Raw genomic sequence first — 27,320 nt, 5'->3', positions numbered from 1 at the left:
CCCTTGGTCCTGGTGCGGCAGGTCCTGTTCCTAGCTTGCCCTGTCCCGGTGTGGCCAGTGCCTGAACATTGTCCCTGGTCCGTGTGCGGCCAGTCCCTGATCCAGTATCCTAGACTGGAATGTCTGAATATAGTCCTAGTCAGCAAACCTCAGCTCAGCAGCTGTAGCACCGGGCTCTGCCCAGGAGTAGTAACTGGCGGCAACCTGAAGACCAGTCTGTCTCCACCATCAGGAGCTCCAGTGCAGGAGCAGTCCTGTTGCACAGTGGGTCCACAAATCCACTTGCATTGCACCACCGTTGGGCGTAACACCTTCATTCTCTATAGGACCTCAGGAGAAGTTTAGTGCCATACCCGGCTTGATCCAGCAATGACAATAAATGGAGTAAAGGCCAAGCAAGCGCATGTCCCCACTCAAGGTGGGATTTTGCTTTTCTTGACCAATGGTCGCTTCAGTGCTGCCCAGGGTCTTTGTTGTTGATGCCATATCAACGAAGACCACAAGCAGCGCTGAAGGGGTTTTAATGTAAAAGTAAGAAAATCAACCTTATGCCGCATTCACACATTCAAGAACAGACCATGATGAAAGAACTGTCCATGGGTCTCCTGACCCGAACTTGACAGCCACATTACTTTTACATTAAAACCCCTGCAAGAATCTAGTTCTGTCCTAGATAAAGAAAATTCAATGCTGTGACCAATCCATCACAAGATGGAAAATTTCAATTCCGTTCACTTTATTGGCATCCGTTGGGTTTCTAACCACTTTACTGCAAAAAAATATGTTGTAGTACTTTTTCCGCCATGTTCGATTAAGTTTGCAACAAAGGCTCCTAACACGAACCTGCAGCGCAGAGGTGGATAAAGGTTAGGAGTAATCTGGATTTGGAAGGTGTAAATTCGCTTCTTACCTTTTCCAATTTCATGCGCTTTGTCTTGCAGCAAATTATTTGTGCATCAAATCTACAATATATCAGACCCATGAAGGTTTACAGGTTGCGGGGAAAATCTCCTGCTCAATATCACTGCAAATTCCACTCTGAAAAACCTGCATTCAATTTAAATGGGAAAAAGCAGAAATTCAAGGCCCATTTGTAATATTTTTTTGCTGTAGATTTATTTATGCAAAATCAGTGCCATATGAGGTTGCGGAAGCAGTGGATTAATTGTAATAATTTCTGCAGTCCCAGGTACTTAAATGGGATTCTGGAAATGTGTTAAGATCTAGCTTCTGTACCAACAGGATTGTTCTCCTAGCTTTTAGCCTAGCTATTCAGCCATGTCTCGGCATTTCAGCTTCATAGTTCAGATGCGGCCATAGGAATCCCAGAAAGGTTGTAAAGCGCTCCTGTATATGCTGATCAGAGTGCGCCCCCTTGTGTTCTTTATTCCCACTGAATGGTGAATTCATACATTTGGTTTCCCTTGGCTTCATAGTTTATGACTAAAAAGACCATTATGGCATTGAAAAGCTTTCTAGCTGCCACACATCTTCCTCAGAGGAAAAATAAAAAAAGTTATAGCTCTCCGAATCAAGTGATGGAAAAATAATTATTTTTTCAATACAATAGTTCTTATTGTGTAAAAGCATCAAAACATAAAAAATGACATAAATGTGGTATAAATGCCTTTGAAGGGTCTAGTTTTCAAAATGGCATCACTTGTGGGGGTTTCATCTGTTTAGGCACATCAGGGGCTCTCCAAACGCGACATGGCGTCAGGTAACGATTCCAGCAAAAGTCAAATGGCACATCTTCCTTTCAGAGTCCTGCCATGTGCCCAAATGGTAGTTTTCCCCCACGTATGGGGTATTGACGTACTCAGGAGAATGTGCAGAACAAATAAAAAAATTGGGTCTAAAAGAACATTTTTGTGGGAAAAAATATTTTTTTGTTTTCACAGTTCAACGTTATAAACTTCTGTGAAGCACCTGGATGTTGAAAGTGCTCTCCACACATCTAGATACATTCCTTGAGGGGTCTAGTTTCCAATATTGTGTCACTTGCGGGGATTGGGGGGGGGTTCCACTGTTTACACACATCAGGGGCTCTGCAAACGCGACATGGTATCCGCTAATAATTTCAGATTTTGAGTTCAGTGAAATGGCGCTCCTTCCCTGCACCCAAACAGTAGTTTTCCCCCAAATATAGGGTATTGGTGTACTCATTGCACAACAAATGTTGGGGTCCATTTTCTCCTGTTACTCTTGTGAAAATAAAAAAAAATTGGGGCTAAAGTAACATTTTTATGAAAAAAATTATCATTTTTTCCTTCCACATTGCAATAATTCATGTGAAGCACATGAAAGGTTAATAAACTCCTTGAATGTGGTTTTGAGCACGTTGAGGGGTGCAGTTTTTACAATGGTGTCACTTTTGGGTATTTTCTGTCATATAGGCCCCTCAATGTCACTTTAAATGTAATGTGGACCCTAAAAAAGGTTTTGTAAATTTAGTTGTAAAAGTGAGGAATCGCTGGTCAACCCTTATAGCTTCCCCTAACAAAAAAGAATGTTTCAAAAATTGTGCTGATGTAAAGTAGACATGTGGGAAATATTATTTATTAGCTATTTTGTGCTATATGACTCTCTGATTTAAGGGCATAAAAATTAAAAGGTTGAAAATTACAAAACGTTCAACATTTTTTCCAAATTTCATTTTTTTCACAAATAAGTGCAAAAAAATATTGAACAAATTTTACCACCATAATAAAGTACAATGTGTCACGAGAAAACTCTCTCAGAATCAGTGGGATCCGTTGAAGTGTTCCAGAGTTATTACCACATTTATAAAGTGACAGTGGTCAGAATTATAAAATTTGGCTGCATCATGAAGGTGAAAGCGGGCTTCAGGGTGAAGGGGTTAAAAGCAGGCAGTGAAATGCTTTACCTCACAAAAGGTGATCCCCTGCTGTCCTGTCTGTATACTCTCTTTTACATTCTGCCCTGCCCAGGAGATGTGACATGATCAGACAATGTTCCTTCACGGTCAGACACAGCCATTTCACAGTAGGGGCACATTTTATAAGATTATCTCAGCACAGGAGCATTATTTGTTTTAATCCCATCCAATTGTGGAAATTATTTTTTCAAGATCTAGTGATTAAAATGTTGGGTTTTTTTGTGGGAAAACCTCTTAAAAGTGCTATTCCCGTCTCCAAGATCCTATCCCAATATGTAGTAGGTGTAATAATAATATTAGCAAATACCTCCAATTAGAAATGTAGTAAAGTTCTTTTGACTCACCATATCTCTTTTCTCATGTGCAGGACCTCAGGTATCCATGGTTACGACCACTGATATAGTGACTGATAGTGGTCGTAACCATGGATATCTAAGGTCCTGCACATGAGGAAAGAAACTTATCAAATCAATAAAACTACACATTTCAAGAGGAGGTATTTGCTAGAGGCTTCACCAATGCCTCTACCCTGTGTCAGTCAGCGCCCTGGTTACGTATTTACAATACAATCCAAAATAAACTCACATCTCTCACAAAGCCCTCCACAGTTCTGCACTGCCTTATATCTCCTCCCTTATCTGTCTATTGCCCTATATGTTCCCTCCGATCTGCAATTGATCTGAGACTACCTCCATTGTGCGAACCTCGCAAATCCATCTCTAAGGGTATGTTTCCACTGTCAGGATGGCCGGCGGTATCGCCGCAGCGGCGAAGCCGCTCGGCGCTAAGCCCCGCCCCCTTTCTGGGACGCGATCATGCCGGATGTGTTAACTCTTCACATCCGGGATGATCGCTCTCTCCCATAGCGCCCTGTGATATGCCTTGCGGGGACGCTGCGTCCCCGCAAGGTGTACGGACATGCTGCGATCTGAAAAGACGCGCAGCATGTCCGTAGTCGCAGGGCCGCCGCGTGCGGGTTTCCACGCATAGTGGAGACGGGATTTCATAAAATCCCCTCCACTATGCTGGAACATCTGGACGCTGCTTGTTTGACGCTGCAGCTCTGCGCAGCGTCAAACAAGCAGCGTTTCCTGACCGTGGAAACATACCCTAAGACTTCTCTCGTGCTGCACCAGCGTTCTGAAATGCGCTTCCCCAATCGATCTAATAATCTAGCTCCGTTTTTAAGCGTGCTTTAATAACATGTTTAGACAAGCCTCACCTCCACTCACTAACCTAAGGCTCTCCTTTCCTCCTTCTAAATGTTCTTCATAATCTGCTCCCTTCCATTCATGTGTCCACCCCCTCCACGCACCCAATAGCACTTGGTAACTTCACTTACATCATAGACTGATGTCGGATCATGCAGCTTTATATGGGAACCCTTACTTATGATGGCCAGGCCATACATAATGGCACTTTCTACCTATTGTGTACTCCCTATCTCCTTATAGATTGTAGCTTGTGAGCAACCAGACCCTCACTCCCCCTGTAACTGTTGAATGTGTTACACCATATTTTCTGTTCAAGTCCCTAATTATTTGTGAAGTGCTGTTGATTATGTTGGCGCTATATAATTATTATTATGCCTATGACATATTGAGGTAGAATCTTGGAGATGGTAATACCCCCCTTTAAATTCACCAGTGTAAATAATGGCATAACTTCATGAAACAGGGGCGATACAAATTTTGGATACTAGTTCTTTATATTAATGCAGTTTTTTTTCTTCCATTTTTGAAGGCATAAAGGCTCATTCAGACGTCCATCAACTTCTGTCCCAGCACATGCGCAATCCGCTGAATGGCTGCGGGTCTACCAAGCTGAACTCCGCAGCCTCACATGCGTATGTGTAAGCTGCCGCCCTCGCGGGTATCAATGGGAGCAGATTTTCAGTAGCGGATATTTCCCAATAAATGTAATGCAGCCACCACCTATTGGCTGCACAAATAAATGCAAGTTCCTTATAGCGTTAATGCATATTATTAGGGTTTAGTAAAACTTTAGGGGGGGAACAAAAAAAACCATCTGGAATTGTTCCCATGTGATAAATTTAAACATGAGTGCAGTTTGTCCCTGGACTCGTGTGCCTAGAGACTCTGCAACCATCCATGGAGGTGCAGCATCCATTGCTCCTATCCCTAATGAGATTTTTGTAGTAGCATCTCAAATCCAACTGAGTACGCAATGTTTTTTCTGTCACTTTAGCTCAGAAATAATCTCAACTTTCATGCTCTACTTCTTAAAAGGTTGAGAGAAGTCAATCCTGTACCCCAACATGTAATTTTCATATGATTTATAAGTCATATATAGCTAGTTATACTTTACCCATGTGCTTAAATCCTTAAGGCTGCGTTCCCACAATGAGTGATTAAAAATTCGCTAATGGGGTGTGTGTGTGTGTGTGCGTGCGTGCGTGCGCGTGTATATGTGTGTGCGTGCGCGTGTGTATATGTGTGTGCGTGCGCGTGTGTATGTGTGTGCGTGCGCGTGTGTATGTGTGTGCGTGCGCGTGTGTATGTGTGTGCGTGCGCGTGTGTGTGTGTGCGTGTGTGTGCGCGCGCGTGTGTGTATGTGTGTGCATGCGCGCGTATATGTATGCGTGCGCGCGTATATATGTGTGCGCGCGTATATATGTGTGCGCGCGTATATGTGTGCGCGTGTGTATATATATATATATATATATATATATATATATATATATATATATATATATATATATATATATATATAATTTTTTTTTATCTATATTATCTATCTCAAGTAGAAACTGTCCAAGAGGCCATGTTCACACTAGCGTGCTTTTCAGTCCGTAAAAAGAATGACATCACACAGACGGCATTACGACCAATGTTATTCAATTCACCCCCCCCCCTCCATGGATCAAATCTGTGCATGAAGAGAACGAAACTAAACAAATATTTGCAACATGAACCAGTTACTTAAATATTTTGGATAAGACTCGCTTATGCAAATCTATGGGTGCGGGGGGGGGGGGGGAAATCCCATTTGAATCAACCATAATGCATCCGATTTTTACCAATGCAATTCTTTTTACACAGATAACTATTTTGTCTTGTAATTGTCAATAACTGTTGAATATATTAAAAACAGAAAAAAAAACAAAAAACAAACAGATGTCATGTGGATAATTTAGATGAAAATCAGACATCATTTCTAGATTTTTTTTTTTTGATTTTTAACACTTGTGAAATTTATAAGCCCAAAATGTACAAAAAAATACCACAGTATTAAAAATTTATGAATTTATAAAAGAAAAAAAAAAAAGTTGGGCAGGCAAGTCCCCAGCAGCTTCTCCCCGCCCGGTGCCCTGGAGTGACAGGTCTCTCCCTGCGTGCCTGTACAGGGCGGCATGTATCAGCTGTCGGGTTCCCTTCCCCTTTATATAGTAGGTTAATGAAAGACACCAGATCATTTGCCCAAAAGAGTTTATTCAGTACATGAGACTTATGCCTTAACAGCAAACTTGCGCACGGCGTACAGGCGGTCTTTTCGCTGCCGTTTCTTGGTCCTCAGAGACTCCTCGTGCTTGTTCAGTCTGCGCCTCAGGGCCCTGGTCTTCTTTGGCCTCAGATCCAAAGGCTTGTACTTCTTGCCCTGGAGAGAGAAGGTACAACTTGTTATAGTCCTGGATATTATATCTGGAAGAGGCCACCAGCAGACAGTAACCGGACCGCCACATACCAGACTGCAATATTGGGGGTATAAGGACATCTCGCCCTGTAGGATTACACTGCCTCCTATGCATAGATTTCTATGTATCCACCAGGAAGCTAAGCCAACTATTCACAGCTGGACATGAGCCGCCCGGCGGAAATTACTATAGCAAGAGCCTATTCACACTGCAGCCATGGCAGGGCCCAGTGCTGGGTGATCGTCTTGCAGGGTGATTGTCTTGCAGGATGCAGACCTTTATACCATTGTATGAAAGCACTTCAGTGAAATCCTCACTACCAAACCAGCTATAAATTAGATGCATTACTCCTGATTAAAGGGCTTGTCAGGTCAATTCTGGCTGCATGTTTGTGACAGGACAATAGTCATCATTACTGATGAGCAAATATACTCGTTACCCGAGATTTCTTGAGCATGCTCGGGGGTCCTCCAAGTAATTTTTTAGTCCTCAGAGATTTGGTTTTCATTGCGGCAGCTGAATGATTTACATCTGTTAGCCAGCTGGATTACATGTGGGGATTCCATAGCAACCAGGCAACCCCCACATGTACTTATGCTGGCTATCAGATGTAAATCATTCAGCTGCGGCGAAGAAAACAATCTCCGAGCACTAAAAAAAAAATACTCGGAGGACACCTGAGTGGGCTCGGGAAATCTCGGGTAACGAGTATATTCGCTCATCACTAGTCATTATATATAACATTTCCTGTATTTTATTCCTTACGTTATACAATCATCAGGAGGTTTTTAAGGGGCTGTGTGGCTGCACTCACTTCCAAAACAAATCGGCATACAGCGCATGACACTGGCCGACCGTGCACATGTCACAGCAGTATGTGTAGATGCATAGTCATCTTTTGATGCAGATCCACTACCATTCTTTGAATAAGTAGAGATGTGCAGCACCCGACCGCTGACACAATAGGGGATTGACGGAGCTGTGCAACTCCACAACTGATCCCATCCGGCCGCCACCGGTAACAGATGGCCAGTGGGAGTGACCCCAACCAATCTGATATTGATGACCTATCCCAAACAAAAAAAAAAATAAGACACCCAAATATAATAAACGCACTAAATAAAGACCCTCCTACTAATTACTCCTATTGTGAATAGGAGGGTCTTTTTTAGTGTTTACTATCCTATAAGGATAGGCCATCAATATAACAGAAGCAGACAGCAGCTTTAATTCCATAAACACGGCTGTAGTGGAAAATGGGTACGTCAAATCAACAAATTGCAGGTCTGTGCAGCTCCCGGGTGCTCATCCACACGGAGATGCCTTTGCATAACATGCATTATTCTGGTGCATAATGCTATTTTCTTCTGCACGATTGAGTGTATAATGGGTCTGTGCGCTCTCCGCTGTATAAAGCACACACTTGTGTGACCGATATGTTAGCCCTCCCCAAGCTCCAGTCCTCACGGCCCCCAACTGATCATGTTTCGGGATTTACTTGATGTTGCCCATGTGAGAAAATTATAACTAAAGCATCAGAAATTGCCAGAGGTAAACTTGGTCTGTGTACAGGACGCCTTCTGCAGGAGCAGCTCCCATTACTTACTTTGTAGAACTTCCTCAAGTTTTCTTTTTGTGTCTGATTGATCACGGTCAGGACTCTGGCGATGGACTTGCGGACAACGCGGCTGATGGAGAACAAGAAGAGGCGATGAAGATGGAGTAAGGAACAATTTGCTCAAGATACCCGCCACCACTTTGTCTATGAGAAAACAATTCTGACTTGTAGCTCAGGAGCTGGTGATGGGGTCTGTGGTGGGATGGGGATACCCCTATGAAGGTTTATATGGACGCCGTGTCTGATAGGAGCAGGCTACATTAGGTAGGAGCAGCACCTATGGAGAACGGGGATGGCGGAGGATGAACACGATTTCACGACTCCCCCATAGAGCCACAGACTTGTGCTCCCACCCAATAACGCAAGAAGAGGGTAGAAGGGACTCATGCAGCCACTGTAGTACCTGCACCCATCATTTATAGCATATAGTGTCACACTGCGCCCCCTCTGGTGGCCAATAATGTCCCGGCTGAATATACTCACATCTTGGACAGCTTGGACGCGGCGCCGCCTGTCACCTTGGCTACCCTCAGCTGGGACAGCTCCACTTTCAGGTCATCCAGCTGCTTCAGCAGCTCTTCCTTCTTCTTGCCGCGCAGGTCTCGGGCCTTGATTTTTGCCTGTTTACAATGAGATAAGCAGATTTATTACCTTACTGCTGTATCAGCCACATATCACATTCTATGCAAGCTTCGGGTCCGCCTCACTTTTAGGGCTCATCCACACGCATTTTTCTATTTTCCATATGGATTCCAGTATCACCTACAGGGGCAAGATCTAAAATCTCATCCACAAGTTGTGACATTTTCCCTGCACAGACCAGATTTTATAATCCAAAGTGCATCAATTCCTGCTGCCATTTTTTTTCCTCTTCTAATGTTGCCCATGAAGATTTAAAACCGATTATTCCCATTACTGGTGAACAATACCCTTGTGGGCACCAGACATGGTGCAAGACAATTCACAAGCCTCAGACCATCGGCCACGTCAGTAATCTGTGGCTCTTCTATTGATTAGCTGGCCTGAGGTCACGTGGGCACACGCTGCACCAACGAGGTCACAGATTACTGCTGAGGCCGATGAACCAGGTACTGCGAATCAGTAGGCCCACTCTAGTGAGAACCTATGTGGGGCAAATTTCCCCCGTCAATGACCCTGCACAGTAGAACAGGGTCCCTGGTGGTCTCTACTTCCTGTTTGAAGCAACATAATGACTGGACGCAGCAGGGACTGTCTTAGGCTTTGTTCACACCTTGTGTATTTGCTGCCCTTTTTTCCCCCACAACCAAAACCTGCTCGCTTGGCAGTAAAGAAGCTGCTTACAAAAAGCAGATTTTGCTGCACGTGCCCATTGTTTCCTATGTGTGAAAAACGGTGCAAATCCGCTGATAGAAGGGACCTGCTGCAGTTTTCTAAATCAGCCAGGAAAATAAACCAGTGAGTGAGATTTCTGAAGTCTCAGACTTTGCTGGTGCTGTAAAACACAGCTTAACATTTGCACCAAAAAACGCAAAGTGTGAACATAGCCTAAATCTGCGATTGGCCCAATGGGAATTGCCTGATATTTCTGGTAAGTGGAGGCCGGCAGGGACCTGCTGCAGGGGAAGGAAATCAGCAAGGGCAAGTAATGATCTGTTCTTACCAGATGGACAACCCCTTTAAGACGCACACATCTCCATGCAATGATGGCGGCCAGGATCTCTGCTCATTTATCCTCGCTCATAGCCCAAGTCCTGTAACACTGCAGTACTTGTGAAACTACAGCGGCATGCTGGGACTTGTAGTTTTTGCACAGCTGGAGAGACACTGCTCTGGCCTGTAAAGGATCTCTTAGCGCAGTAGCACCTGCAGTCCAGATCAAGGTACGTGTTATCAGCTACTGCTCCCTGTTGTCAGCCATTAGGTCGGGCTGTGAACGAGGGGGGGGCAGAAATGTCTCCCCAACATGTACGATAAAGTACACTGTACCTTTAAGGAGGCAGGAAGAGACCATTACACTGCCACAGTAACAGCACGGCCGGCCATACCACTGCACAACCGGGAGAGGGGGATTACAAACACATTTATCCACCCTGTCCCTCCCCGCACTGACACAATACCGCCCCGCACCCACGCTCCACACTCTCCGGTACACGGTAAACAGACCTAAACCGTGACCAGAAAGCTCAAACCGCGGGATGTCACCGGATTATACCGCGGAGCGCTCACTACTCACCATTGTCGCCGCTGGCTGCCAGAGGAAAGGGAGGGGTCACCAGGCAGAGGAGTACTTCCGGGTAACGGACGGTTCCACTGTGTTGATTCGAAGGGGGGGGACCGGTGTGTGTCTAATGGAACAGTCCATTCAGTGCCGTCTGTGGCTGGGATCGTTGTGTAATACCGTATACTTCTTATTTTTATTTGTTTTATTCCCAAATTTGACTAAACACTAAAATAAAAATATTCTTTCCCCTAAAGAATGATTGACATGTGTATACAGATATAAATATCTGATATAACTACATATAGTGCTTGCACAAACGAGGCTGAAGTTGGTTTCTTATTCGTCAGTTTCTTATTCGGCAATTTTTTCTTTTTTGTTTTTTATAGGTTTAACAACAAAAAATAATCATCACAATAATAACAAACAATGCAGCGAGGAGCCCTGATGTGAATACACTTAAAAACGGCTATAAAAACAACAAAACTGGCACAAAAATGGGCATCGAAGGGCGTTAAAGGGTTAAATGCCTTTGGGCCACTGATCTCACACTGCAGACATATAGAACAGGGCGCCCCACATCAAACCCAGGTCTCTCCAGCCTGGCCCAAATGGGTTCTGGGCACCAGAACTGGCATCAAAGTGGGCAGACAGACGATTTTCACAGATTGGAATAAGTAACTGATATTTTTAAGGAGTGAAATGACTTTGGGCCACTGATCTCACACCAAGAATACACAGATAGTGATGCCTCATATCAAACCCAGGTCCCTTCAGCCTGGCCCAAATGGGTTCTGGGCATCAGAATTGGCATCAAAGTGGGCAAACAGCCCATTTTCATAAATTTGAATAAGTATCTGATGTTTTTAATTGGTTAAATGCCTTTGGGCCACTGATACCACAGTGCATACATATAGAACAGGGAGCCCCACATCAAAACCAGGTCTCTTCAGCCTGGCCCAAATGGGTTCTGGGCATCAGAACTGGCATCAAAGTGTGCAAACAGCTCTTTTTTTCACAGATTGGAATAAGTAACTGATATTTTTAAGGGGTTAAATGACTTTGGGCCACTGATCTGAAGCTACGAATACATACAGTAGAAGTTATTTTACCTCTTAAAAACATCAGTTACTTATACCAATCTGAGAAAATCGTCTGTTTGCCCACTTTGATGCCAGTTCTGGTGCCCAGAACCCATTTGAGCCAGGCTGAAGAGACCTGGTTTTGATGTGGGGCTCCATGTTCTATATGTATGCACTGTGAGATCAGTGGCCCAAAGTAATTTAACCCCTTCAAAACATGAGTTACTTATTCAAGTACGTGAAAATGGGCTGTTTGCCCACTTTGATGCCAGTTATGATGCCCAGAACCCATTTGGGCCAGGCTAAAGGGACCTGGGTTTGATACTAGACATCACTATCTGTGTATTCGAAGTGTGAGATCAGTGGCCCAAAGTCATTTAACCCCTTAAAAACACCAGTTACTTATTCAAATGGCCAAAATTTACTGTCTTTAACGCTCTTTGGTGCCCAATGTCAAGCTGCTGCAGTGCAGAATACCACAACCTCCACCAGAGGGAGCTTGAGAGGGAAGTGAGACTGCTTACACAGAGAAGCACCACAGAGCAGCAGCACAGGTGCCACCAAGTGGCGAGAGAGTGGTCAGACAAGCCGAGTCAAAAGACAATCAGAGACAGAAGTACAAAAGGGATCAGCAGTACATGTGGTCAGGAACAAGCCAGGAGGTTCAGCAACGGTCAGAAGGAGATAAGACAAAGTCAGAAGGCAGAAGCGAGTCCGAATACAAGCCAAGTCAGAAACTAGAGAATCAAACCGACAAACCGGGAAACGCTTGGAAAAGGGTAGACAGAGGGAGACAACAGACACGGGCAAGTAAGGGATCACAGCAGGACAAATCTACCAGAGTCAGGTACACACGCCGAAGGCAGAACTATAACTGACACCGCCAGCAGGATGCATAGGAGCTAAATAGCAAAACTGAACCCAGAATGAGGCAGAGCAACCCTTGACATGATCCACCCAGAAAAAGGAGAGACAGGATAAAACCCTGGAACGGATCATGACACCCACTTTGATGCCCATTTTTGTGCCAGTTTTGTTTTTGTAGCTGTTTTTTAGTGTATTCACATCAGGGCTCCTCGCTGCATTGTGTTTTATTATTGTGATGATTATTTTTTGTTGTTAAACCTATAAAAAACAGAAAAGAAAAAACTGCCGAATAAGAAACTGACAAATAAGAAACCAACTTCAGCCTCATCTTGCACAAGTGCAGTGACTCATTCTAAAGGTACCGTCACACTCAACAAGAACGACAACGATCCATGACGTTGCAGTGACGTTGCAGCGTCCTGGATAGCGATCTCGTTGTGTTTGACATGCAGCAGCGATCTGGATCCTGCTGTGATATCGCTGGTCGGAGCTAGAAGTCCAGACCTTTATTTTGTCGCTGATCACCCGCTGTCATCGCTGGATCGGCGTGTGTGACACCAATCCAGCGATGTGTTCACTTGTAACCAGGGTAAACATCGGGTTACTAAGCGCAGGGCCGCGCGTAGTAACCCGATATTTACCCTGGTTACCATTGTAAAAGTAAAAAAAAAACAGTACATACTCACCTTCTGATGTCTGTCACGTCCCCCGGCGTCCACGCGCTGCTGCAGGGAGCTTTCCCTGCACTGACTGTGTGAGCGCCAGCCGTAAAGCAGAGCACAGCGGTGACGTCACCGCTGTTACTGCCGGCGCCGCTGACACATTCAGGGCAGGGAAAGCTCTCTGCAGCAGCGCGTGGACGCCGGGGGACGTGACAGACATCAGAAGGTGAGTATGTAGTGTTTTTTTTTTACTTTTACAATGGTAACCAGGGTAAATATCGGGTTACTAAGCGTGGCCCTGCACTTAGTAACCCGATGTTTACCCTTGTTACCCGGGTGCTGCAGGGGACTTCGGCATCGTTGAAGACAGTTTCAACGATGCCGAAGTCTTTCCCCTGATCGTTGGTCGCTGGAGAGAGCTGTCTGTGTGACAGCTCCCCAGCGACCACACAACGACTTACCAGCGATCACGATCGCTGGTCGTGATCGTTGGTAAGTCGCTTAGTGTAACGGTACCTTTACAGCACTTGGGCTGATCTTTATGGGGTGTGAAGAGTCCCACTGATCTGATAACACTGGCCTATTCTAAGTATCAATAATCTAAACCTCCAGACACTGAGTCAGAAATTACTGCTGGCATATTACAGCTATTTATTCTGTAAAATTGTGAATGCAGCTGTTGGCTATTAACAGTCTGTAATCGATGATGAGTATAAGATAGAGTGAAGAAATATTAGATCATTTTCACTCATCCAATATTCTCATAGTGTTCTGTCCATTATAAACAAGTACTCGTTATAGTCTATGGTCATGCTCACATGTCCAGCTTTTTTATAGATAAATTGAGGCTATCCGTGTGGCACCATAATGCTGTCCACTTTTCACTGTCAAATAGGTAGAAGTTGGAAAATGTTGATCTTTTTCAATCCTTTCAAACAAAAACTACGCTTATGGTAAAAATGTACATCAGGACCCAAAAAATGACAAAAATCGTTTAAAAATCATTCACCAAAATGTATCCATGTATGTATAAGGGGATAGAAATTATTTCTCATTGCAGTTCTTGAAGAGAAACACATCTTATGAGCCCAATTTCCTACATGAACCAGACACCTGAATAAACTCTACAAGAAAAGCTATAATACAAAATGTGTCAACTGAAGGAAACGATATTTTAAAACGCACTCCCCTTAATATAGTGCAATCATCATATTATACGGCACTGTGTACTTAACAATTGCTCATTTTTCCCTTCTGTCCTTCATTTTTCCCTTCTTCCCAGTTAATTATTTTCTTTTCCATTAGGTCTATGACATCATCACGTGAGTAAAAACAGATTAGCTGAATCCTTCTAAGCTCTATGTAGAAACAGGAAGCCTCTCTTCCCTGCATGAGTCATCATTAGAACTACAATTCTACATCATGTGATATAGACCTAATGGAAAAGAGAAGAATTAGCTGGGTAGAAAAGCAAAATGAGCAATTGTAAGTGCACAGTGATATACAATATGATGATTGCAATATACTGAATTAAGAGGAAAAAAAACTTTCAAAAATTTTTCCTGAATAAATGAGATTCCATGCTGTCAACATAGCATTTTTCGGTGCCATCAGGATACTATGTAGGTCTGTTACTGTTTTACAAATTGCATTTCTTGCATCAATTAAGTAACTCCGGATCGGTGCTTTATGTATCTGATTTCCTGATTTAAATGCATGGAGTAATTCAATTCCCTTATGTTACACCCTTCCCAATTTGCTGTCCAGGAAGGAGGCGCTGATGCCTCTTGCCCACAACCTTCAGTTGCAAAGACACAACAATCAGCAACCACGTCCAGTCCAGCGTTCAGTTGTCCCTTGTCAGCATATATGTCTGTTCACAAATTGTTAGTTAGATAGGGCATACATATTTGTTAGCACTTTACATTGTTTGGCGCTGGACAAAGACCATTGTCTCTTTATTAAACTGTCGCTTCCCTTAAATTTTCAAAATTTTGGTAGAAAAAAAATGGTGATGGGATATTGGCCAGTTTTTGTACATTTTAAGCAGCTCTAAAAGTCTGGGTTGGCCACTAGAGGGGGGCATTACACCACACTGAGATTAAAGATAGGAACTCAGGAACAGTAGCAGTTATCTTAGGAGGGGCCAACTGTGGCTAATACAGGAGGTTTTCCTGGTTTTGAGTCAGTCAGGCTAGGGAGCCCGGGCAGGTCAGCTGGGCCTGGGGGCCCTCAACTAAGCAGTGAGCCACGTATTGTTAAGTGTGAAGCCCAGTCGTCCAGGACAGCAGATGTGAGAGCAGAGGTGATAGCTGAAGTCACTGCAGAACAGAAATGCAGGTCGCTCCAAAATGTGGCAGCTTTCTACTTGGGCAGATGCCTTTATGTCTGTTGCGAAACAGACAAGGGAACACCTGAATGTAGCAAAGCTGAACAGGGAGTATGCTGCAGTACCGGTCGAGAAGGGACAAACCATGTACAACCTAAAGGACATAGGGAAGAGCACAGGGAAAGTGAAGGCTGTGAACTGTGCAGAACTCTGTGTTGATGCTGTGACTGATGTGGACATGCTGCGATTGGAAACAAGCAAAGTTCTACGTTTTAAGTTGTAATTGGACTCTGTCTCTTTATGTGGAGAAGTGTCCCTGCATCTAAGGGAGGCCACTGAGAACCAGGCAAGTGAGACAGTGGGACTGTACATATGTGATGCTGGTGGTCAGGGCACGCCAAAGCAGACACCTATGTGGGCCATGACTACAGCCCTGGCTGCCGCTCACAATACAACATAGATTGTGATCCCTCGCGGGCAGGGTCCTCTCTCCTCCTGTACCAGTTGTGACTTGTATTGTTCAAGATTATTGTACCTGTTTTTATTATGTATACCCCTCCTCACATGTAAAGCGCCATTGAATAAATGGCGCTATAATAATAAATAATAATAATAATATCCGTGGATTATCAGTTACTGCAGGGTATAACAGCCGTCCAGAGGCAAGAGCATGTCATGTTCTCTGTAACCACACTGACCACGAGGATCACGGACAATGGACACCCCTATATTCCTTAGTATTCTTCAAGATACCATATCAAAATGTTTTGTTTGGGTTTTTTTGTGCACTTTTTTCTTAGCTGGACATTCTCATAATTTAGACCACAAATTCTCTCCCATTGTCAGCAGACTTGTCTCTCATCTCCCGCCACACAATCAGTGAAATTACCGTCTAAGGCTGTTTCTAAGATGAGTATTTGGTGAGATTTTGATGCTGTAGATTTCCTGCAGAATTTCATTCTTCAACTTGCCAGATTAGGTTATTTTTGTTTCTTTGTTGCCTTTTGAGTGTTTTTTACATGTTTTTATTGCGTTTTTTCAGTTTTGCTCTTGCTTCTTTTTGAATATATTTTTTGCATGAAAACTACTTTGTTTTGTAAACTTCCTGTTTGCTGTGAGCTTTGATAATGCTTTATTGATAATGTTATGGGTGCATGTGGATTACATCCATTTTTTTTGCTGCTGAAATGTAATAAAAACCCATATGAATTTTTTATATGTGAATATTCAGCATCTCATTAAAGTGTATGGGGAAATCCCACAAATAAAACACATATAATTCGCAAGATTTAAAAAATTCAACACACCTCAATTTTTGTAGTATTAAAAAAAAATAAACAAGTCCAAGAACGGTAAAGGATCCAGCTTCCAGAATATAATTTTTTCATTTACTCCATTAAAAAAGTGAAAAAATATACAAACTTTGCAAAAGGTTGAAGTGAACACTTTCTATAAGAACCAACGCGTTTCAAACGTTCTTAGTCCTGGTTCAAAATGCATCGCTTTTTATAAAGGGTATTCAGAAAGCGAAATCTCTGTTCCCCTGTACTTTACACACTCTCCCCTGCCCCAGGGCTGAATCTCTGGTGCCACCCATGGTATCTGTTATTGTCTGCAGCGCTGACTTCACATCGACAGCACTGCAGACAATTAGTGAGCTCAGCAACTTATGATGTCAACTCAAGCAGAATCACTGAGCTAAGTTACTGACTGCAGTGCTGTCATCGATGTAATGATGAAGTCAGTAAGGATTTACAGCACTTTTACATGGCGATATTTTGCATCAGTATTTGTTAACAGACTCCAGGAGTGGATCCAAAACACAGAAGAGGTGAAAGTCATTCAGTTATTATTTTTCTCACTGTTTGCTCCTGTTTGTTTTTTTAGCTGACAAATACTGATGTAAAATTTTGGCCAAAATACTCACTGTGTGAATGAGGCGAGGAAGCTGCTTGTAATCCTGCTGTAAAATATGTCCTTATTCCACTGATGAGTGCACACTTGTTGTCTTCTCTGCTCCATGATATTCAGCAGAGCAGGAGCAACACCTGGGGCAAAAGTGTGGCCAGCAGATGTCCGGCCCTGTGACATGTGATGGACCCCGACTCCCAAACAAAGTGAATCATACAGACGCACACAAAATAAATACACGAAGCATTGTAATTAGGGTGTCAAACGTTCTCAATTTTATTTACATTCACATGACACCAAAAATGGCACAACCCCCGACTCACGAAGAGTCACCCTCCAGCACTCAGGAGACGAAAAAACCCCTGTGGTGGAAACCTCTAGGGAACCATGGCTGGAGGATCGCCCTTCCCATGGGCTTAGAGAGTTAGTGCTGATATATAACAGATGGAACAAGTTTTAACATTTGTACATTTTACCAGATTTACAGAGAACGACATAACAAATATACTGTAGACTATAAATGTGATAAACCGGATGTGTGAGAGATCTGGCTGCGATATCAGTCACCACATTGGTTGTTAGACCCAATTTAGTTGATCTGATTGCCCAGATGGATGAAACATTTCTTCCTTACAGATCCAGGTCCACCTCTCATAAATTTAGACTTTCGGTTGCAAGGATTGTTCATAATGGATAACCCCTAATAGGAGAAATACCCCCCTTCTCCCATCCCAATTTATCACCCATTAAAGTTCCATGAGCTCCCAAAGGAGAGCAGCTCTTTGTAGAGGGTAACAGAAGGGGATCCTGTGCTGGTGACCCCCCTCGGTTACCTTCCCATGCCCTGGGGGTGTCTAAAGCAGACAAACCCTTTCCCTGCTAGAACCTCCAAATTTCACCAAGGTCGGCACATTACGTGGGGTGGTCAAGCTCAACGTCCTCAGGCGCATCAGTAATGGCGCTGATCGTGGCAGTGCAGCCTTCTATTATGGAATCTTCTTTATCACACTTGTTTATGAACTCATAACAGTTGTCATGGTTACTGCAGGGGCTATTACTGATGCAGGACCCAAGTATTAACCCTTTCATCATTCATTTTAGAGGCAAATAACTGCACTTGTTACCAAGCAGGCACCTATCATTATGGCTTCCCTTAGGCACCATAAGAAATACAGATTAAACGTTAAGGTGTTTCAGGAGTGTTTTACACTTTTTAAATCCAGAGATTGGATTTATAGCTAGCACTTTACACAGAAAAAAATAAGGGGAAATTACTTGCAAAATAATATTATAGGGAATTACATTTCAAGCATTTTCCTAATGTACAGTTCACATAATTACATAGGTTGAAAAAAGACCTAGGACCATCAAGTTCAACCTATCTTCAAAGTTATATATTTTATATTGCTAGATTATTTATAACTCACAATGTCATGTTTTGTTAAAAAAGCATCTAGACCTTTCTTAAATGTTGTTATAGTAACTGCCAATACTACCTTTTGTGGTCGGCATTCCAGTTTGTGAACGAAGGTAGTATAATATTTGCACGCATGTGAAAAGTGGGGCTCCCCCAAAGTCAATGTTATTGGTGGGCCCTTGTCACCCCAATCCAACACTGTATATATATTTGAAAACCACATTAACATTTATTTTTGTGATTAGCATTAATAAAATAATACCTCCTGTGCACGACGGGCCCATCAGATCTTGACAAAAAATTGGTATTATTTTTATTGGGGGACAATCGTCAGTAAAGCCATACTATATATGTAGAGGGTGGGACGAGGCCCGTGCAGGAGGGGTCCTGCCGGCACCAGCACCGATTTCAGCTGTATTTTTTGTCCTCGGACGCACATTCAGTTGAAATATATTTTAGCACAGGAACTCGCTGGCTCCCTGCACCGTGATATGTGGCACACCAGAAGTCCGGTTTCCACAGTGACATTGCCTCCCTCACAGGGGGTGATGACATGCCTGGAAGCAAGGTGAGCTTCTCTGACTAGATAACACTTACATCCAACATCCTTCCTACTCCAGACCAGAAGGGGGAGCTCTAACACCTGATTTCAGGGGAGCTTCCTTATATAAGTTCTGGCCTGGAGGTGGAGTTAGTTAGTCTGAGAAAGACAGAGAGGAGAGAGGGAGTCAAGGAAATACCTGAGGATTGGAGCTGTAGATAAGCTCACCTCAGGGCCAAGTACTAGAGACTGGACGCCGGAGTCCGTGGTTGTGTGGGTACTGAAGTCCCGGCAGCTAAATCCGGAGGGCAGGGGACTGCAGGTTTCCTGGCCCATCACAACACCTGAAGGCACAGCAGCAAATGAGAGCCCGGAGCCACCACGAAGGAGTGACACCTGTAATAGGCTCAAGCTGCCTGCCATACAGGCAAGTACTACAGACCAATAAGGTACAGAGGACTGAGCATAGCTTTAGGCAGCAAGGACCTCAGAGGACAGCGCAATAAGGAGGCCTCAAAACCCATCTGGCAAGCGGATCCTAAGTTGCTTCAGGCTCCCCGGACGTCCATTGTCATCTATAACTTAGTGTCCCGGCCTGCACTTCAAGGGTCAGGATCACAGTCATGGACTCAGTCATTGGCAGGACAGGATTTGGATACTGGTATAACAGATATTGAAGCCGATACTGACGGTGCGAAACCTGGAACACTTAAAAGGACGGACACTGGTCCTAGTTCAGACAACACGGGATACAGGAACAGTTTCTGGGTCACTGGCCAGGATGGACCAAACTGTCTTTAGGCACCGCCAGATCAACTACAGGTTCAGGCACCGCAAAGAGCTTTCAGGTTCAGGCACCGCCAGATCGGCTTCAGGTTCAGGCACCGCCAGATCAACTACAGGTTCAGGCAGCACCGGAGCGGCTTCAGGTTCAGGCACGGCCAGATCAACTACAGGTTCAGGCACCGCCGAATCGGCCCAAGGTTCAGGCACCGCCGAATTGGCCCCAGGTTCAGGCACTGCCGGATCAACTCCAGGTTCAGGCACCACCAGATCAGCTCCAGGTTCAGGCACCATTGGATCAGCTCCAGGTTCAGGCACCGCTGGATCAACTTCAGGTTCAGGCACCGCTGGAGCAGCTTCAGGTTCAGGCACCGCTGGATCAGGTTCAGGCACCGCTGGAGCAGCTTTAGGTTCAGGCACCACTGGATCAGGTTCAGGCACCGCAAGAGCGGCTTCAGGTTCAGGCACCGCTGGAGCGGCTTCAGGTTAAGACTAAGGAATGTAGAAACAAGTACTAATTCAGACAACACAGGGGACCTGTCAACTGACTGGTTGTACAACACTAACTAATATCTGATGCCTTCCAGCTACTGGCTGGGGGCATTTCCAAAGTACGAGTACAGCCCCTTTAAGAATTGGGTAGCGTGCTCACTAGGCATGCCGCCGAGAGACCATCAGCAGGAGCAGTGAGTATGTTGATGTCCCTGCTGGGAGGAGGGAGAAAGGCCACACAGGGACGCCGGCATTGTCGTTACACATTTATCTCTTTCTTTTTAAATATGTTGGAGATGGGCAGCAGAATGGGGGACATTATTACAGAATGAGGGCCACGACAGGAGACAAAATGGGGGACATTACTCAGGAAGGGGTCAGAATATGGGACAATACTAAGGAAGGGGCCAGAATGGAGACATTATTCAGGAAGGGGGTCACAATTTCAGGAAGGGGGTCATAATTTCAGGAATGGGCCAGGATTTCAGACATTATTACAATGGGGGGTAAACATGTATGTTTTTATAGGATCTAGAACGCTACAATAGCCCATTTATCTGAATAACATGCAGGTGGTGACCCACTCAGGTCTCAATTTTACACTAGAGCCCATCAAACTCTGACAGGTTTCCTTTAAGGTGGCAAGTTATTATTGAAAATGCTAAAAAAAAGCTGCAAATGATTTTTCACTTAGAATAAAAGAAAACAACTTCTCTAGAGGCACCAGTGGAGGTCAATCACCAGCGTTTAGAAGCTGTTGAGTAATAAAAATACGGTAGATCATCAATGTTTCCCAAATGTTGCCCACTTCATGAGATGTCCCTAACATTTCCTTAACTACACTGTGTTCCAAATTATTATGCAAATAATATTTCCTCATATTTTCTCTAAATTACCTATCTGAATTGCAGTCATTGTTATTTTCCAGTCATCTACTATTCTAGTATAATTGCAATGTTTTGGAACAAACTGCCTATGAAAACAGTATCTTTAAAAAAAAAAATAAACACTCAAAATGCATGTTCCAAATTATTATGCACAGCAGAGTTTTCAACCTTTTTTATTTTATTTTGAACAAAAAAATGGTCCAATTGTGAAGTTATAGGCATTATCAGCTTATTACAAAATGAAATCAAACAATTTTCAAGTGAAAACTTTATTCTAGGTGATGTTACATTTGCACATAGGACCCCTTGTTTGAAAGAAGCTTCTGAACTCTCTCGTCCATTGAATTTGTCAGTTTTTGGATGGTTTCTGCTTCAATTGTTTTGCATGTGGACAGAATACCCTCCCAGAGCTGTTGCATAGATGTGAACTGCCTCCCGCCATCATAGACACTCCTTTTGATGATGCTCCAGAGGTTCTCAATGGGGTTGAGGCCAGGGGAAGATGGTGGCCACACCATAAGTTTGTCCTCTTTTATGCCCATAGCAGCCAGAGATGCAGATGTGTTTTTTGCAGCATGAGACGGTGCATTATCATGCATGAAAATGATCTTGCTGCGGAAAGCACGGTTCTTCCTCTTGAACCATGGCAGGAAATGTTTTTAGAAACTCCACGTAGATTATGGAGTTCATCTTTACCCCTTCAGGGATCATAAAAGGGCCGACAATCTCTCTCCCCTTGATTCCAGCCCAAAACATTACTCCACCTCCTCCTTGTTGGCGCCTTAGCCGTGTTTTCATGGGGTGTCCATCAACCAGCCATCCTCCACTCCATCCATCTGAACCATCGAGCGTTGCACGGCACTCATTGGTGAACAAAACAGTTTGGAAGTCAGTCTTCATGTATTGTTTGGCCCACTGGAGCTGTTTCTGCTTGTGTGCAGTGGATAGAGGTGGTCGACAGGATGGCTTACGCACCTCTGAAGGACCCTGCATCTTGTTGTTCTGGGGACGTTGGAGGCACCAGCAGCTTCAAAAACTTGTCTGCTGCTATGACCAGGCATTTTTGCAGCTGCTCTTTTAACCTTACGCAATTGCCTGTTGGAAAGGGTCCTCAATTTTTCCTTATCAGCACGCACACGTGTGGGCTGGGAATCAACTACATACTTCTTGATTGTGCGATGATCACGATGAAGTGTCTTGGCAATGTTGATTGTAGTCATGCCTTGACCTAAATACTCCACAATTTGTTGCTTCTCAGCAGCCGACACATCCTTTTTCTTTCCCATTTTGGCCAAAAATGTAGGCTGCTTAATAATGTGGAACAGCCTTCTTAAGTAGTCTTGCCTTTATTTGGACACACCTGCCAAACTAATGTGCACAGGTCTCTGCAATTGCTTTCAGTGATATAAAGAGCCCTGACACACATCACCATCAATGAGTTTAAATGACAAACAAAAAAATTCTAACCTTATCACTCCTAAACTCTTTGTGCATAATAATTTGGAACACAGTGTAGAACCTAAGACTGCTCAGAGACCTTCCTTATTTAATGAAAAGAAGCATCTCTCCACCTTGGTGAATAAGGTGGTGCTCGTGAACCAGGGACCCCCTTTATAACATGTGTAGTCCATAATGTTTTAATCCTTCTAAAAATGAAATAACTTGGCACAGGGAAGTTATCTTCAGAAAATGACCTATTGTTTAAAGTTTTTGCATTTGATGTATTTTTTTAGAAATGCTTTTTTTTCCATATAACAATCTTTATTAAAGGCAGAAAGGCTCATGTTATTGCAACAATGGAGGTAACACGCGGTAATAAGAGCCTATTTTACAACTTGTTTGGCAATACAGCGTTTTTCATTATATCAATACTGGAAGTTTCTTTTTATTCCTGGAAAGTCTGTATTCTCCAAGACGCTGGTGGAGCTGTATAAGAAAGATGTTACGGCTGTGACTGGTAGAAGCCCATAGCACCAGCCAGCATTAGGGTGCCTTCCGGTGTAAAAATGCAGACGTGTGTCATCTCTAGCATGCCCTGCGATAGAGAGAGGCGAGATACTCAGAATATTACATTATACATACTAAATGGCAACAAAATATATCTCCATACCATGTAGACCAGTGGGGAACCATGAAAGCGTCAGCATTGAAACGGCATGGAATAGGTAATATAACATTTATCCCTTTTGATTTTTTAATTTTTTTTTACCATTGTAAGCAGTTCGTAAATTATGTTGGGAAAAAAACTGCCAAAAATTCTAAAAAAAAGTGTCTGATAAAAAAAATGCTCTTTTTTGGTAGAAGAACAACTGGATCTGCATTACTTCATGCTCCTAAAGTAAGTGAACACTAATTTACCTCTTACCTTGACAACTTTTATACATTTTCCTTTTTCGCAGTCCCAGAGTCTTACCTGCAAATGGAATTGAACAGTGGTAATTACTTAATAAAATCTAAATTTCTGCTGTTTTGTTGCTTCATAGCCATACAATTGTTAAAGGGGCCATCATAAACGAGACTCCTTTGTCATGTCGGACGCTGTTCAGACCAGGTCGTTCGACAGACAGCGGTAATTCCGCTTTTGACCACTATTTGCTCATTGGCGTCGGCTAGATTTTATCTAGCTGGTCCGGGGTTAATTTACCTGATCCTCGGATTGGAAGCTGGGCCATGCCCATTGCCTTTAAATAGTTCACCTGATCATTGGGCGTCGCCGATTATAACTTCTGTCTTGTGCGTTGTTATCTCGGTCTGGAGTGGAGAGCTGGTTGTTGGAGATTCGTTGCTGGTGGTGTATTTTCCTTAGTCTTATTTACTCCTTCCTATATTTGTATTTATTTTGCCCTGCACATTTATAGTGTATTCCTGAGTGACTGCGGCGTGGTGTATATTTTCCTTTCTCCTTGTCTGTGCTAACTGTGGGTATTGGTGTATTACCTATTCACTGGGTGGTGGGCGGAGGTTTCAGCCTAGGGTTGAAACAAGAGACAGGGCGAGGGTCGAGGCCTGGACATGCACACCTTCAGTGTAAACTCCAGGTAGAGGGTCAGTCAGGATTTCCCTAGTCTGAGGGAAATTGCAGGGGCCCGGGTTATTAGCTCTCGCTCACCTAGTCTCCCCGTGACATTATAATCGGCCCAACAACAAAAAAGAAAAAAGGGGTTTATTTTTTTTTCTTTTGTCATGGATCCCATGATTTCCATAACCTGCCAGTTGGAGGCGCTGTCCCTACAGGTCACTGAGTTGAGGGGGGCAGTTCAGCAACAGGGACTAGCAGTATCTAATGTACAAGCTGGAGCGACAGGAAGAGTTGCTGAGCCTAAATTCCCTTTGCCTGAAAAATTTGCTGGGGAACGCAGTAAATTTGTTTCTTTTCGTGAAGCTTGCAAACTATATTTCCGTATGCGCCCGATCTCCTCGGGTAATGAGGCTCAGCGTGTGGGCCTGGTGTTGTCATTGTTAAGCGGGGATCCCCAAGCATGGGCATTTTCTTTGCCATCTGATTCTGCTGCATTTGACTCTGTGGAGAGTTTTTTTTCCTCTCTTGGAAAAATCTACGATGAACCTGACAGAATGGCTCTAGCAGAATCTAAGATACGCACTATTCGCCAGGGGGAGCGAGTTGCAGAGGATTACTGTTCTGAATTTCGTCGCTGGGCGATCGATACACAATGGAATGATCCAGCATTGCGGAGTCAGTTTATTCATGGGATTTCTGGAAGGGTTAAAAAAGCCCTTCTGATGTACGAGACTCCTGCTTCTCTAGATTCCGCTATGAGTCTGGTTGTCCGCATTGATCGCCATTTGCGTCAGGGGGAGCATGAGACACCGCCTATGGGAGAGGGTTTAGGTTCACGTGAGGTTGCTGCAGGTGAGCCCACGGAGCCTATGCAAATCGCAGGGGTGTCACATGTGAAGCGTCGAGCCCCTGAGCTCAGGAAGCAGGGAGCCTGTTTTTACTGTGGTAAAACTGGTCATTTTATTAACATCTGTCCTCTGCTGTCTAAGAAAAACGCAACGGCGGAAAACTTCTAAGCTCAGAGGGTGTGGAGGAGACCAATCTGAGCTTATGTATATCCTCCATGGTGGTTTCTCAATGCATGCTCCCTGCTAAGGTTTTTATCGCTGGCAGTGAGCTGCCAATTACTGTTTTTGTGGATAGTGGTTCAGCCACAAATCTCATTGATGAGGAATTTGCACGCACAGCAGGTTTTAGGATTGAAAAACTGTCTCATCCTATCCGCGTGGTCACCATCAATGCTGCTCCTCTCTCTCAGGGGGAGATTACTGAATTTGTGGTTGAGGTGAAACTCTACATTGGGGTTCTACATTCCGAGCGGGTTACATGTAAGGTGCTCAGGAATCTTCCTGCTCAGGTGGTTTTGGGTTTTCCTTGGTTGTTCATGCACAACCCGGTAATTGACTGGAAAACTCAGGACATAATTCAGTGGAGCGAGTTCTGCCAGGAGAATTGCTTGGCCACATGTGTGGCTGCGGTGACTTCAAGCGTTCCGGAGTCACTTCTGGATTTTGTGGATGTGTTCTCTGAAAAGGGTTGTTCAGAGTTGCCGCCACATCGTCCCTATGACTGTTCTATCAGGTTTAAACCAGGGGCCAAGTTGCCTAAAGCAAGGATGTTTAACATCTCCGGTCCGGAGAGACAAGCGTTAAAAGATTATATTGCTGAAAGCTTGAGCAAAGGGCACATCAGGCCGTCATCCTCGCCGGTGGCAGCAGGGTTCTTCTTCGTGAAGAAGAAAGATGGCGGATTACACCCGTGTTTGGATTTCAGGGAGTTGAACCAGATTACGGTTCGTGATCCATACCCGATGCCACTGATACCAGATTTGTTCAACCAGGTGGCGGGTGCTAAGTGGTTTACCAAGCTTGACCTCAGGGGGGCGTACAACCTCATAAGAGTCCGTCAAGGTGATGAGTGGAAGACGGCTTTTAATACCCCTGAGGGTCATTTAGAAAATTTGGTGATGCCTTTTGGGTTGACTAACGCACCTGCAGTGTTCCAACATTTCATCAATGATGTGTTCTTGCATGTTTTTGGGAAATTCGTTATCGTGTACCTAGATGACATCCTCATATATTCTTGCGACCGTGATGCCCATTTAAATCATGTCAGGCAGGTGTTACAGCTTCTCAGAGAGAATAAGCTGTATGCTAAACTTGAGAAATGTGTATTTTCTGTTCAAGAGTTGCCTTTCTTGGGTTATATTGTGTCTGCTTCTGGTTTTAAAATGGACGCCGCTAAGGTGCAAGCGGTGCTGCATTGGGAACGTCCTGATAACCTGAAAGCACTTCAGCGGTTCCTTGGGTTTTCTAACTACTATAGGAAATTTATCAAGGATTTTTCCATCATTGCTAAACCGCTAACTGACATGACTAAAAAGGGTACCAATTTCTCCGTTTGGCCTGAGGCTGCTGTGCTGGCATTTGAATTTCTTAAGAACAGTTTTGTTTCAGCCCCCATTCTTGTGCAGCCAGACGTATCAAAACCCTTTGTTGTGGAAGTCGATGCGTCTGAGGTTGGTGTGGGGGCGGTACTATCTCAAGGCTCATCTTTGAGTGGTTTGCGTCCGTGCGCCTATTTCTCCAAGAAACTGTCGTCCGCCGAACGTAACTACGATATCGGCAACAGGGAGTTGTTGGCAATCAAGTTGGCCTTTGAGGAATGGCGACACTTCTTGGAGGGGTCGGTACATCAGGTTACTGTTATTACCGATCATAAGAATCTGCTGTATTTGGAGTCAGCCAAGCGTCTGTCCCCCAGGCAGGCTCGCTGGGCATTGTTTTTCACGCGGTTCAATTTTGTTGTCACTTACAGACCGGGGTCTAAAAACACTAAGGCGGATGCTCTGTCCAGGTGTTTTCCGGGGGGTGAACCTCGGGAAGATCCAGTACCCATCCTCCAAAAGGGTGTTGTGGTTTCGGCTCTCACTACCGAGGTTGAGGCTGAGATTGCCGA

The 27,320-nt window shown here is 44.1% G+C and overlaps 2 protein-coding genes across 3 annotated transcripts in view; both read right to left on the bottom strand.

Annotated features, from left to right (window-relative positions):
- Positions 1-6,331: 6,331 nt before the first annotated feature.
- RPL35 (ribosomal protein L35) lies at positions 6,332-10,501 on the bottom strand. Its single transcript, XM_077283569.1, has 4 exons — positions 10,388-10,501; positions 8,656-8,792; positions 8,161-8,242; positions 6,332-6,517 (listed from the first exon to the last, which is right to left on the bottom strand). Exons 1-4 carry the CDS (start codon positions 10,388-10,390, stop codon positions 6,368-6,370), a joined length of 372 nt encoding a protein of 123 aa, XP_077139684.1. The 5' UTR covers positions 10,391-10,501; the 3' UTR covers positions 6,332-6,367.
- A 12,489-nt stretch (positions 10,502-22,990) lies between these two features.
- Positions 22,991-27,320, bottom strand: part of WDR38 (WD repeat domain 38) — a 104,008-nt gene continuing 99,678 nt past the window's right edge. The window contains exons 7-8 of one of the 2 annotated variants that reach the window (XM_077283583.1): positions 23,709-23,756; positions 22,991-23,378 (exon numbers count right to left, since the gene is read on the bottom strand). In XM_077283583.1, coding sequence (XP_077139698.1) covers positions 23,286-23,378; positions 23,709-23,756 — 141 coding nt within the window. In that variant the 3' untranslated portion in view covers positions 22,991-23,285. The remainder of the gene's footprint in view (positions 23,379-23,708; positions 23,757-27,320) is intronic. The other variant, XM_077283581.1, reaches the window with a different exon arrangement.

This window comes from Ranitomeya variabilis, chromosome 2 (genome assembly GCF_051348905.1).
Source record: "Ranitomeya variabilis isolate aRanVar5 chromosome 2, aRanVar5.hap1, whole genome shotgun sequence".
Taxonomy (NCBI): Eukaryota; Metazoa; Chordata; class Amphibia; order Anura; family Dendrobatidae; genus Ranitomeya; species Ranitomeya variabilis.
The sequence above is the reverse complement of the archived record's forward strand: the minus strand, read 5'-3'. Positions and strand labels throughout refer to the sequence as shown.

Excerpts from the sequence above, each read along its gene's own strand:
- RPL35 (XM_077283569.1), bottom strand. Across the intron at positions 8,243-8,655 it reads GCGTCCAAGCTGTCCAAGAT|CCGCGTTGTCCGCAAGTCCA; the intron begins GTGAGTATATTC and ends GTTCTCCATCAG. Across the intron at positions 6,518-8,160 it reads ACTTGAGGAAGTTCTACAAA|GGCAAGAAGTACAAGCCTTT; the intron begins GTAAGTAATGGG and ends TTCTCTCTCCAG.